General features: G+C 41.3%; 1 protein-coding gene across 3 annotated transcripts in view; it reads left to right on the plus strand.

Moving 5' to 3' along the window:
- ATL2 (atlastin GTPase 2) overlaps window positions 1–13,876 on the plus strand; it is a 39,871-nt gene extending 25,995 nt beyond the window's left edge. The window contains exons 6-13 of one of the 3 annotated variants that reach the window (XM_072857240.1): window positions 290–346; window positions 1,381–1,473; window positions 1,757–1,895; window positions 2,753–2,880; window positions 5,139–5,195; window positions 6,434–6,505; window positions 9,153–9,584; window positions 11,916–13,875. In XM_072857240.1, coding sequence (XP_072713341.1) covers window positions 290–346; window positions 1,381–1,473; window positions 1,757–1,895; window positions 2,753–2,880; window positions 5,139–5,195; window positions 6,434–6,505; window positions 9,153–9,584; window positions 11,916–12,035 — 1,098 coding nt within the window. In that variant the 3' untranslated portion in view covers window positions 12,036–13,875. Of the gene's footprint in view, window positions 1–289; window positions 347–1,380; window positions 1,474–1,756; window positions 1,896–2,752; window positions 2,881–5,138; window positions 5,196–6,433; window positions 6,506–9,152; window positions 9,585–11,235 lie in introns of all 3 variants that reach the window. The other 2 variants (XM_072857241.1, XM_072857242.1) reach the window with 2 other exon arrangements.
- Window positions 13,877–14,326: the final 450 nt, after the last annotated feature.

Genomic DNA, 14,326 nt, shown 5'->3' on the forward strand with positions numbered 1-14,326 from the left:
TTGCTCAGAGACGCAGCCAGCTTTCCTCTGAGAATAGCCCACAGGCCACCCACTTAGAGCTGCAGTGCGTTGACAGTTACAGAATGGCACTGTGAAACTGGTGGAAATCATGTCTCCTTCCTGAATTTTACTGAGAGATTGGTGTACTTGTTCGTGAGGTGTATTGGCCATTCTCAACCCATAATAGGATTTAAGATTGAATGGTTTATTTTCTAGTGACATAATAGAATATTTTACAGTAGAAAAATGTGATTTATATCTGGCACCCTTACACTCTTCTTTCTATCAGTTGTTTACAGAATATGGAAGACTAGCTATGGAAGAAATTTACCAAAAGCCATTTCAGGTAACTATATATGTTAAATGGATCTTAAGCAATTGAATGTGTAGAAAATGAGCTCAGGGTAATTTGTGAAGAGAAGAAACTAGTTGGGCTGAGGGTAGCCTGTTCTTTACAAGACTGATTTTCCTTCCCTGTCACCACATTTCTTGGGAGAAACACAGTGGAAAAATGCTGAAGAGGATTGTATTTTGGGCAATTATAGCTTTGTGCCCAAGTTATAAGGCATAAAAGAAATTAAAGTGTCAAGTGATGTGCAGACATTAAGGAGAAAATTTCGTGCTGCCTTCTTACTCATTACTCTGAGATATGGTTGGTCTTTGGTGGTGGTGCATGGTTCTGAGTAAAGGTCATGTGGCCTCTAAGAAATAGCACTGAGGAGGACCATGTTGCATTTCATTTACTTGAAGTGTTACTGGCTTCGGTGTTAAAAGTCTCAAAACTGCTAGCATCTCCTGACTGTTTGCTGGGCCAGAGAATGCTGCTTCTGTTTAGTGGAGACAAAGGCTGAGATCTCCTCCATCCTGAAGTATCCTCCTTAACCTATAAGGGTACTAGTCGACTGCTGTTAGTGGTGAGTTTTAAGACTCTTGTGTCTCTAGAATATTCAGCCTGCAAGTGTGAGTCCCCAGTGTTCTTGTGATTGGCTCAGGCAAGATGCATTCTTCATAAAGCACCTTGTCTGGTATGAGTAATGTCAAGGTTTGTTTTCTGTCTTCAGCTGATGGGAGAGAGGACAGTGTAATCCCTGTGGGATAGCAAAAGGCAAACCCACGGAACAGGAAAGCTATCTTTTTGAGACACTTGGGTACTTCCTTTCAGATAAGGAGTGAGTTGCATTTCTGTGTTTGGTGTGTGGGTTTGGTTGTTTGTTTTTTTTTATATAAACAAGCAAACACTTGCACCACAAAACTACAAGGCTACTTCATTTAGAGCAGCCAAGCTTAGAAATTTTTTTACTTAAAATAATCACATGTGATAGAGTTTTTAACCTTAGGAATGATGCGAGCCATTCACTGCTGTTGTTCTTCCTCTTACAGACACTAATGTTCTTAATTAGAGATTGGAGTTATCCTTATGAACATGCATATGGCTTGGAAGGAGGAAAAAAGTTCCTAGAGAAAAGACTGCAGGTAAGTTATCTTCAGTAGTCCTAGTGTGGTCTTCTAACTTCAGTGACAACTTACTGTCAAGGTAATGATGCACGATGAGCTAACTCTTTGTGCTAATAAAATAAATTTGTGACACTCCCACTTGTGTGCGGAGTTCTGGGGTTTAGAACGTGACATTTTTAGGTTCAGGAATGAAAGCTTAAACACACTTTTGTGCTCTTACTGCTTTTAAGCTGATATTTAATCTTAATTGCAGTATTGCAAAACTATTAGCAGTTCTTACTGCCTTTCTTTTTTTCTTCAGGTAAAGCAAAACCAACATGAAGAGCTACAGAATGTAAGGAAGCATATTCACTCCTGTTTCAGTAATCTTGGCTGTTTCCTGTTACCCCATCCTGGTCTTAAAGTTGCAACAAATCCAAATTTTGATGGGAGGTTGAATGGTAGGAAGCTTTCCATTGTCTGTTTCTTGATTCAGATCACTGAGTTTATTTTCTTTTATAATGGAAGTTAAACACTGAAATGGTTGGCTATTGAAATGCTTGATTGGAAAAATGTAGGGCTAAAAGGTGAAACTACGGAATCTAGAAATGTGCATTGTGTGTTCTTTTCAGTGGTTTAAAGGTAGAGGAGTTAAGCAGGCAGAGGGAATGGATATCTTTTCTGTCTAGCTGTTGATTGTAATCTGATAACTTGAGACATACTTAAAGGTCATTAAATAAGGATTCTAAAGATAAATAAGGATTCCAGAGGGGAGAATTCACAAAATTAAAGACTTGACTTAAAATTGAAAGGCTTTTCTCTTAAGAACTTGCTAAACCAAAGGTCAGAACTAGAATGACTTTAAAATAAAAGCTGTAGACTTCTGGTGCTGCAGAGTGAGAGGCAGTCAGGATTCCTCCAATTGCTGCTTGTCCCTCAACCAAGGGAATGTATCAGAATGGCAACGACTAAAAAAGTGGGTTTGCAATAGTGGGATGCCAACCACTTCTGTGCTGAGGGTACAGACCTGCGGGATTATTGTATAAGATATTGGTGTAATTGGGGAAATGTGCTTTAAATATTACAAGAACTATGGACCCTTGTTCTCTCAGTTTGAAGTTAAGATTAAAGACTAGGTAGAACTTACTAAAGCTACACTATGTATTTAAGCCTTTAAATATCTTAAAAATGCAGTCAAGAGTTGTGATGCTATAGATTTTGAAGGGCCATGGGTTATCAGTGTTCTTTTAAGAAATGTAAGATTAAAAAGAAAACTAACCACTTTTTTTTTTTCCTGAAATTGATTGAATTTTACTAGATATAGATGAGGATTTTAAGAAAGAACTGCGGAATTTGGTACCATTACTGCTTGCCCCTGAAAACTTGGTAGAAAAAGAGATTAGTGGTTCCAAGGTGACCTGTAGAGATCTTGTAGAATACTTCAAGGTAAGCAAACTGATACTAATTATTTCTGTTAATGGCTTAAAAGAAAGTATTCTAATTTTAGGGCATGTTACTCCCAGAGAAGATAAGATATCTAGGCTGACACTTGCTGATCAGCTCACTTTTATTTTCATTTCATTACTCTGACTTTCCAGAACTGGCACACAGCTTCCTAACAGTATAGCTCTTAGCAAGCTACTATTGGCAAAATTGGTGGGGGTGGGGGGAGTGGGTGTTTGTGGTGTGTGGTTTTTTTTTTTTTTTTTCTTCTTCTTTGTAAATAGGCTGAAATATTTAAAGGTGTATTAGACATTTTTTTCCTTCTTCAGAATCCTAGTTTGTCTGGATATGTTGCTGCTCTTTTTTTTTTTTTTTTTTTTTTTTTTTTTTTTTTTTAAAAAAAAAGAGGGTCTCATGTAGATTGTACAGATAGAAAACCAGCTCTTAAACTGCTAGGTATGCATTGAAAATTTCAGATACTCTCCTCTGGATTTGTAACATGCAAGGTAGATGCTTTCTAAACACTTGCGTGTGCAGCACCACTGTATGCTCTGAAATGTTTGTGTATGATACTTGCAGCTGTTAGACTCTTGAGCTGTTTTGGTATCATGGTGACACCAGCAGAAATGTGATAACATAATCCGTACATCACCAGGAATTGGTCTGGTGTGTGTAACCTTTTTTGAATTGGAATGACTTAGACAGTTGGCTTGGTAGGATAAAGTGGCACTCATTCCTAAAGACATTAATTTTGCATTACTACTTTTGAGCATGCATGTTAAAGGTAGAACAGAGTTGGACTGATGTTAAGAAAGAAGCTATGCAAGGGAGGAATCTGAGATGAGAACTCTTTAGCACTTGTAAAATGAAGTAACTTTTTATGAAGGAAAGGCATGATATGGGATGCAGAAGTCATGGCTGTTCTGACAAGCATAAAATCAACACTCTGGAGCTCATATGTTCAGTCTCTGTATTTACATGCTGATTTTTGTTCCACTTTCTTCTCTAGTAAAGACTTGATCCTATACAGTGTAAGGAGTGTGCATTCAACAGCAGTTTAGAAAGGACTGCACCCTAAAAATTGAGTGTAAAACCTCCTCTATTGAAAAGCTGCCTGATTCATGTCCCGTATCCAGTCTGGGAGCAGTCATGCAGGGTGCTGCGGAAACACTGTGGTTATGTAACTAAAGAGGACTGCTCCCTTGGGAATGTGCATCTAAAGCTGAGATTGTGAAGTCTGAGTTGGAAACTTGAGGGCTTTTACTTGGAGGAAATAGCTACAGAAGCAAGGAGGGTGTTGAGGGAACAGTCTTTTATGACTCTATACATTTTTGTAGGTTGTCCTACAACCTAGAGCATTGGGTATATAGGGATCCTGATAACCTTGTTCTGTCCTCCTTTACAGAGAAAAATCCTCAGGGCAGAGGCTTGTAGACAAGCTGTGGGGGAGAGCAGTGGTAGCATGAAGAAGAATAACTGTCCAGCCTCCAAGGGGCTGAGAGTGGCCTTGTTGGTCTAACTTGCACAGCTTGTCCAAAGCGCTGAAGTGGCTACTGCTGCCTACTATGCCCCCTCCACTAATCTGTCCCAAAGAGCTGTGCCATGGGCCATCTTGTGGGCTGGAGAGACGTGTTCTCTTCCAGCCTTCTGAAACCCTGGTGAAAGAAGGGACGCCTGAGGATTGATGGGGTTGGGCACAGAGGGATAGGCTGCCTGCTTGGCTTCCAGAAGTATTTTGACAGCTCAGCTCTGTCTGCATTAGTGTTTTGATCTGCTTTTTTTCCTCCCACACTTCAAGGGAGCAAGGCATATGGGGAAATGTAAGTACTGGTTCTCAGCACTGGGGTATGTTTGGACAGACCTCTTGCCAGAAAGGCTGTGTGAGATAGTTGTCTTCACTCTTTTGTTTGGGTGAAGATTCCCTGCCTAGCAAAGACCTTCTTATGTATTTGAGGGAGCAGAAACCTGCTGTCAAGCCTGTTACTTCTTGAGATAGTGGCCATGTCTCCTCAAGGTGCTCTGCTACCCTGCTAGGCCCCAGCCTCAAATGCACAGGGAAGTAAAGGGATTAAAGCACTAGGGATAGCTGTGAGAATGCCAGACTTGTATGAAGAAATTTGCTTAATTGAATATTTAGCATTATTACAAAGAAATAATCTACAAGCTCTATCTTTATATCATCCCTCTTCTCTCCTTCTCCTCAATCATAAATGTTTAGGAAAAAGAAACCTTTTTTTTTTTTTTTTTCCCCTCCCATTTAGGCTTATATTAAAATCTATCAAGGAGAGGAGCTACCTCATCCGAAATCTATGCTGCAGGTATTTTATTTTTCTTTCAAATAATCTGATAGATGATGTGTACTTTAAGTTCTTTGCAATTGAAGGTCATGACTACTGCGGGTCTAAAGCTCCCACACACAGACCTGTAGTTCTTGAAGGAGCTGTTTACTTTGAAAGCCATCTGAACTGTGTAGCCTGGGTACACATTTGTGTCTTCCCTCAGCTCCATCTACCAAATGGAGCAGAGGTATATCTGGTTGGCTGGGTTTTTTTAGCTGCTTGTGTTTCCTGTAACTTGCTATTTTGTCAGTATCTTTCAGACTGTATTCAGAGGGCTTTTAGCATCACATGCAGCAGATAAAATGGAGAAGGCTTACAGCAATGCAGCTATCGCCACTGTCTTGCAGTGTTGGGCTGCTCTATGTGGGTTTGTTAGATTGGATAACTGCACGGAAGTTTCTTTTCTGGGTTGATCCAAAGAGGATGTAATCAGCTTTAAAGTGATCCGAACACGAACTGATTGTATAAAGCTGTGTGTTGAACCCTTGAATTGTTTGGGATGAAGAGCTTTCACCGAAGTGTGGGCTTTAGAGTCGGTTTTAACCATTTTGTGTTTGTAAGACTTGGGTTTTTTTAGCTTCCTTTGTCACTTCATTAAGATGTGACTGTTCTGGGTGTGTTCTCGTCCTTCAGGGAACCAAATCTTTAGACTTTTGGGGGAGTTCAGAAAACTCATCACAATGAAACAAAGGCTGCTATCATTTCCTCTACTTACTTAGCATGCCATAATATGGCTGCAAGATACAGAAGATGCCATCTTGCAGCATAGCTAGAATAACTGCCCCTGACATGACACAAGTTGAAAATAGTCTTGAATTCTTACAAATTCTGACACCAAAACTGCACATATATAATGCAGAAATAATACCAGCTTGCTTCTTTCCTCACGGATAGTGATGTATCAGGATTAGCATTTAATAGTTTAGTGATCCTTATTTGCTTATTAACAATAGAGCATTCAGAAGAGATTGCTCATGATTAAAAGCCTGTACAAGCATGTGGGAGTTTGTCTGCAGCTGTACTAGAAAGCTGAAGAAAATGTTCTGCTAGTCAGTAATCTGTTTTAATGTATATCACTAACCTTCACTTGTTTTTGTGGGGCATTTTCCTGGCAATCTGAAGCTTTGGAGGTTGTGGGGGTATGCTGGGCAGTGTAACTACATCTATGTAACTAGCTGGTAATGCTGTAATGATACATGGTGCTCAATGTTTTCTAGGCCACAGCCGAGGCGAACAATCTTGCTGCTGTGGCAGGAGCAAAAGACTTGTACAGTAAAGGCATGGAACAGGTATGATGACACAACTTTTTCTAACTGCCTGCATGCAAATACAGGCCTTCAGTTTTAATGTTGTACTTGGTGTTTGTTGTGAGCATGTTAATGGAGAAAAGTAGCTTAGGGCCAGTGCTTGTGTGTGTTCCGCACTCTGTGCTGAGGTTAGATGTCTGGTGCAGCAAAACTAGGATTCTTTGAGACAGAAATTGCTGGGGAGGTATGGGAATGGGCATGTTTGTAAGATACCACCTGTTCGTTCCCCCTGCTGCTCTTGACAGACATCTTAAAATCCTGTGTCATGAAATGGGCAAACAGGTGAGGAGACATTTGGTGGGCCAGGGTTGTGCAAGGGTAGAGTTCTAGTATTATAGTCTCATGCTTCTGAATTGTGGTCATTCATTAGCTGTAAAATGCAAGGATTAAAATTATTCTAAAGTTTTTTAAAAAACCCCCTTGAAATACAAGAATTATCTTGGCTGAAAAAGCTGTATATGTAATTTCCTACTTGCTTCTTCTCTTGAAGACAGTGACTTATACCACTCCAAGCTAAATGTCTGGATGGACTTCATGCTTCAACGTAGTGTTATGCAAGGTTTTATCATAGGAAATTCTGAAAACAATTACATGTCTTGTAAAGCTTAACAGGACTATGCTTATTGTGAAACTACAACAAGAAAAGACCAGTAGGTGTGATAACATGCTACAAACAGCTCTCCATTAACTAGGCTAATTCTGGTCTTAATTGCTGAAGTAGCTTTCCATTTTGAAATTAGAGTAAGACCTAATGCCTAGTGGCAGACTAGCCAGTTCCAGTTGTTAGCAGACTGTTTTGAGAATGTTCTCCTGCTGTAGAGAGACTCCTTCATTTGCTTCCATTTTGGAAAATCTCTTGCAATAGTAATTGGGTTGTTTATAATAAATGCCAGGTCTGCCTTCCTACCTTGAATCTTCAGTGGCTGTTGAGATACTGTAGTTGTAAGGTTTCTTACTTGGGGCAAGGAATAAACAGGAACAGATGTTCTCTTAAACAGACTTTGTTTCCATAGTAATGCTCCCCAGTACTGTATATTTTTATATTACTGTAGAGATACACACAAATGTCTTGAATAGTTTTTTATCCAGATGTCTCAGATGATGTTCTTAATGTGACACAGCTCTGAAATTTCTATTTTTAGGAACAGAAGTGGGAACTCTTTGGATTTAAGACCGGATTATGTAAAGATAGTTCTTACTGTAGCTTCTGAGTTCTCCTCAGGAACCAAAGCCCTCCTTTTCTGAGTGTGCATAACCAAAATACTGTCCCCCTAATGACCTTAAATGTAAAGAACAACAGGTGCAGTCACACAGAGTATAAGAAAACAGTGGCAGTTATTTGTGTGGTGGTCTCGATGCATCAGCAGCTCCTAGTGTTTAACAATCTCTGGGCAATGTGAAAAGACTGTTTTGGAGGATGAGACTAGTAGCCATTTTCCCAGGGAGTTTTGCCAGATGTGGAGGACTTCAATACGAAAGAAGCAGAAAGGTGCTTGTTAAACTTAAGCAAGGGGCAGAGTGGGGGTGTCAGGATCTTGACAGTGAGGTTTGTCTTGGAGAAGCTAGCCAGTGAAGCCATGCATCTTGTGAGGCAGAAAGGGGGATGCTGTACTCTGACAAAGTGATCTTCTGTATCCTGCTGAAGGGATAGCAGCAGAGAAAGTTAAAGTTGTTGCTTGCACTCAAGACATGAGATGACAAGCACTGCGATAAGACTACCTTGAGGCAGGAGAGGGAAGGCTGTTGTTTGACATCATGTGGAAAGAATCTTCAGTTTTTAGACATAGTCTGACTGTGAGGGTCTGGAGGAGTTGGAGCCATATGTATGTCTCTGGCCGAGGTAATCTCTAATCAATAGCCCTGACGAGGTCATAAATCAGTCTTACAAAGTAGAAGTCCTTGGAGTCTAACCATTTTCAAACCCATGCTGATTCAGGGAGAGGAAGATAGTGGGTGTCCACATCACGGGTATCCATTTGAGTCCGTGGTCTCATCCTTTCAGCAGACACATACTCTCACAAGTTGATCAGAATCAAGCCTAGAGGACAGTCTAGGGAAGAATAGACTAAAGATGTCAGCAGCTAGTTCTTGTTAATTCATATCACCTGGTAAGTTCCATGGGGCCTGCTAGTGGCAGCAATAAACAGAAATAAACTTGTTGAGTGGGCAAAATCTACCCTGTTTGTCCAAGTTCTGCGCTGACCCTCTCACTGAGATGGGTAACTAGGAGTAAAAAGCTGAGGAGAAGGCTTGTGGCCTTCAGAGTTCTCCTTAACCTTCCTCGAGCCAAGCTTTCTCTGCCTCCTGGTGTTCCTTTATTTCACCTTTTCATAAGAGGCTGTGGCTGATGTCCTGTCCTTCTGGGCTTGTCCAGAGGGAACAGTTGAAAGTATGAGTTCAGTTATGTGCTATAGCTCTCTGTGATTAGACAGATAAGGCTCTTGCTGTGCCATGATGCAAAGTACCTTTAGGGGCTTCACTTGAGACAGGACTCTAGGCCTTACAGAGTCAAGAAAGCTGCAGGAGGTAGACCGGTGCTGGCTTGAGAGGGGGGCAGCGAGGAGCAGGCTTGCTTTCTGTACAGCAGAAATACTCAGGGTGTGATGACCTCATCTGATTGCTCCAACAGGTTTGTGGGGGAGATAAGCCTTACATTGCCCCATTGGACCTTGAGCGGAAGCACCAGGATTTCAGAGAATCAGCTGTCAGGCAGTTCCGCTCCGTGAAGAAGATGGGAGGGGAGGAGTTCTGTCGGCGCTACCAGGAACAGCTTGAAGTGGAAATCGACGAGATCTATGCAAACTTTGTGAAGCACAACGATGGCAAAAACATCTTTTATGCTGCTCGTACCCCTGCCACTCTATTTGCAGTCATGTTTGCCATGTATATAACCTCAGGACTGACTGGGTTCCTTGGTATGAACTCCATAGCTACCCTGTGTAATCTTGTGCTGGGGATGGCTCTTATATCGTTTTGTACTTGGGCATACGTTAAGTACTCTGGGGAATTCAGAGAAGTTGGAACAGCCATTGATCAGATTGCTGAAGCTATATGGGAACAGGTTGGTATCTGTTTTTAACACAAAATCTTCCTTTCTTGAGCAGACATATCAAACAGTTTCTGTTCAGTGCTGTGAGTGAAAAGCTGGTCTAGACCTAATGGAGAATGCTAGTGCTGCCAAAGAGAAAATCAGCTCAGAATTGTGACTGCTCTCTTCAGAAAGAGATGCTGCACATGAAGAATGTTAAACAAGCTTAGGATATTATCAAAAAAGTGTTACTTAAAGGCCTTGCTAGGTGCTTGGATGGCAAAGAGTGGAGGGAGTATTTAAAAATCTTGTTACTTTTTCAGAGCAAAGAACTCTGCTTTTAAAGGTATGTTTAAAGTGCTCAACTTGCCCTATGGATGGGGTGGATAAAATATCTCAGGTGGTGCAAGAAATGGGGAAGGCAAAACACTGCTGCCTTCCCTCACCTCACCTGGTGGTGTGACACTGGATGGCTAATTAGACCTCAGAGAGAACTGGCTGATGACTTGCAGCAACCAGATTGGCTTGCAGTAACTGCTACAAGAGGATGTACAGCAGGCTTCTTCAGGAAGACTTGTATTGTCTGTGACAACTTCGGTTGGTGCAACTGCTGTTGCAAGAAATACTTGCCAGACAGACTAATTCCTGAAAGAAAAGACTACATGAGTGTAAGGGTACCAAAGCTGGAGGAGAAAGCCTTCTGTACAGGGATTTTGCTGCTGTACAGGGATTTTCCTGAATCCAGTTGACACAGCTGTGTCAGTAAAGCCAAAGTAGAGAATTCCTGACCAACTCTTACAAGTAGTGTTTGGAGCATTCTGAGTAGCTATGTTCAGTGCCAACAGAAGGGAAAAAGTTTGGTGCTGCTGTTACTAGAATTAAAGGGCTCACTGAACTGACCTGCGTGGACATTAAAATGCGTCCTACAAGGCATGAGCAAATAACTAACTGGAGCCTTCTGTACAGAGGCTCTCTTCTACATTTGAAAAATGACTCTGTTCAAGGCTTATCATAGGCAGTAGTACACTAGACCTATCTGAGCAACCAGGTAAGGTTATGAGTTACACTGAAGTGGAAAAAGTGGATTTCTAATAATAGGAGGGAAATGAGCATCAGGGTACTAAATTTCGAGTTACACCCCTAACTAGTGATTAAAATTGAGGCTCTCCTGTACCACTGTAGCTTCTTGCTTTGGAGCTTGGGGCTGAAGAGCACTGCAAGAAAAGTGGAAGGTGTCAGTTCTATGTGTAGTACTTGCTGAGTGCAGCTGCTGCTGTAGGATACCTAGAGCAGCACATAAGGCTTGATTTGACTGCTGACCTTCCCTGGAAAGGGGGAGAACTTGGCTTATGCTAGCAGGAGCTTGGCTTTTGTGGGCTAGAGGAAGGTGGTCTCCAAAAGAGCTTGCTGGTGGTGTTGCTACAGTTGCATATCACCAATAATATGCAAAGCACCTACAGGTCCTGTCTGAGTCACTCTGATTTATATACCATGTTCTTGCTATTGATTTTTCTGAATCTCTGCCTTTCTGTTCCCTCCTTGCTTCAGAGGAATCCCAGGAAGGTGAGAAGTTACTGGCAATCAGTTTCTTTTTCTGAACTTGACTGACTTTTTCTGAGCTTGATTGACTTTTTCTACTGCCTTCTAAGAGTCACTTTTCCTAACAGCTGAATTCGTGTTTTAGGTGTTTTCCAAACTCTTCGAAGTCCTTAGACGCCAAACGATTCGCCGTACTCTTACATCGGTGCTGCGACAGCGACTCTCATCCAACAATAACAAGAAGAAAAACTAGCCAGTATTTTTTAACTTTCTTTCTGTATCTGAAGTGTTCACACTTACACATATAGGACAATAAGCTGGACCGTCTGGGCCGGTCTGCATAAATGCTGTAACCATACCAGACTGATGCTGCATATAGGGTATGGAATTGCACATCCATCTTCTAGGAACTGTAAGGTGGTTTGAATTCAGTGAAATACTGCTGTATAGGAGGGATATCACTTGTGTTCATAGCATGTGACTGATTTAACCTCACTACTGTAGCAGCAAAACTCATTTCTCTTTCAGTTCATGCCAGTTTGCATCAGACTTCAGCATTCTAAGTTTTTTCATTATTTCAAGTCTCATCTCTTTTTATGTTTTTATATTTTATTGTCCTTGGTTACCTCATTTTTTTGTTTCTTTTGCACATTTCTCATTCCACAGGTGTACTAAATTCTCTTTCAGTTCATGCCAGTTTGTGTCAGACTTCGGCATTCTAAGTTTTTTCAGTATTTCAAGTCTCATCTCTTTGTATGTTTTTATAATTTATTGTCCTTGGTTACCTCATTTTTTTGTTTCCTTTGCACATTTCTCATTCCACAGGTGTTGAAGCCCATGAGTGATAATTTGATGGAGGATCATATGAGGCAGTCTGTAAAAAACTCTATCAAAGCAGGCCTGACCGAGCAGGTGTCTCACCATGCCAGACTAAAGACAGACTGACAGTTCATCTCCTCTTCAACTCTGCCCTCTCATCCTAGATGTGCTTGCTGTACCATGAGAACTCAATAATAATTAAAAAAAAAAAAATAAACCAAAGTTTACAATCAACTGTAGAAGTAGTTTAGTGTGACTGGCTTCACAGATTGCTGCCATCACCTGGAAGAGTTTGTCAGTGCTCTGCTTCTAAGACAAACTGGTGCCATGGAGACCGCTGGGGGTGGGAGGGAGGGTGTCTGTTTTACGTATAGTCCTGGTGAACCGTGCACGTGTGTGTTTGGGGGGTGTGTGGGGGAGCGGATCTTCCCCCAGTGTTTGAGTTGATGCAGGCTCTGGCTTACAGTGGGAATCTGTCCTCTGCAGGAGGTAATTTCAGGGAAGTATAACGATCAGACCCACATAAGGTGTGCTCTCACCAAATGTACCCAGCTCCACAACATCCCCTTGCCACCTCTAAAGAGTGTTTCTGTGTATTGAGTGTATCAAGTTGGTGAAGCCGTTAGAGCCACTACATTACAATATGTATCTTGCTTTATTGCCTTTTATACCAGTGTTACACAAATGCATGTATTGGTTCCTCACGCCGCCAACAGCAGAACTGACTTGTGAGGGAGGCAGTGGGTCAGAGCATATGTCTTGCCTTGAACTCGCAGACTTGGTCCTGAGGGAGGTGCATATCAGAACTGAGCTGTCTTTTTCTGCAGTTTAGCCTTCATGTATATAATATTGCCATTAATTCTATTGGGGGAGAAATTCCATCCAAAAATGTTGCCTACAGCTACCAAGCAATGAGTTAGGATTGTCTGTACAGTGTGTTTAGTTTTTATTTTTTAAGAAATCACAGATAGGGCATGTATATGAAATATAAATATATAAATACAATTTTGTATCAAAGTTTTGTAGTTTATGGCAAACCCTGGTTCTGTGGTAGCTAAGTGCAGTCCCTGTAAAGGAATGTTTGTGGCTCATGTAAATGTGTGAATGCATCAACAATTTGAAGTTTTTTGATATATTTGTGATATTTACCTGCCTTGAGCACTGCAATCTCTCACCCCCTTGGGAAAATCAATGGGAATGTTTGTTGTGAAACTCTTGTCTTCTGTTGCATTTTAAAGTTATTTCCTGTAATTTATTTTCAGTACATGATTAAAATCAGTTGTGTATATATGAAATGAAATTCGTGCTTATTTTTAAGATGTTTGAGTATGTATTCTACTACATAAACTGTCAAATACTTATCCTGACAATTATATGAACAAATTGTCTATTGTACTTCATAGCTTTCTGTTGAAGCTGATGTTCCTCTCTCATGCTTGTCTCTGAAAGATGACATCTGTCTAGCTCATATCCCCTCCCTGTACAGGAAAACTTCCTGGTATTCTAAAGCACGCTTCTTGACTTGTGGAGTTGCTTGTCAGCTTTTGCCCTCCAACAACTGTATCATTCTGAAATCTTGTTAGTGGCTCTGTTTTCACCCTTGACTAAATTGGTATCAAGTAAGGCATTTTCAGGTGTGCGGAGTGTAAAGGCAGCTAAATAATTAACTACTGTAGTTTCAGCTGGAAGTTACTGTGTGCAATAGCTGGGGGTTTTTGCATTCCTAAATGGTGACAACTTCCATCAACATTTGAGCTTCGTCAGTCTCCCCTCTCTTGAGTGAGAGAAATCATCTGTCTAGGACTAAAGCAATTGCACTGTGAATTTTGTACCATAAAGAACTGCTGGGGAGTGGTGGTTACCTGCCCTCTGGAGATGAGGGCTCAGCTCCAGGTGAATGATGCTGAAGATGAGGTAGGAATGTTGCATTTTATAGTACCTTCTCTCAAACTGTACAGATTAAATACTGTTATTTAAACAGTCTAATGGTTTGGTGATTAATCTATTTTCCTTATTAGTCAAACGACTAGAGCCACACAGGGGGCTTGGAGGGCCATGCTTGCCTTTGCTTGCATTGTCTGGGAAGGTATGAATCAGATTTGAGGCTGTGCCATGCCCTGCTTGCTGTGCAGTGAGGGTGAGAGCAGAACTCTGTCCAGGATGTGAACAGTGAAGCTGGAAGCCTTTATCCAGACTCTACCCTTGTAGAAGAGCACTGAAACAGGGTGTGTAGGGGGAGAATTCCTGAATACTGTGCCAAGAAGTTGCAGAATTAATGCAAAAACCCCCCAACTCTGGGGGAGGGATCAAAGGTTGGAAAAAGGAGGGGCGAAGGTGACTTTTGGGAGGAGCAAGTGTGGGAAATAGATTAAGGGGATAAAAGGGGCTGGTCATGTGGCAACAGGTTGCTGGTGACT

This window comes from Ciconia boyciana, chromosome 3 (genome assembly GCF_034638445.1).
Source record: "Ciconia boyciana chromosome 3, ASM3463844v1, whole genome shotgun sequence".
NCBI lineage: Eukaryota > Metazoa > Chordata > Aves > Ciconiiformes > Ciconiidae > Ciconia > Ciconia boyciana.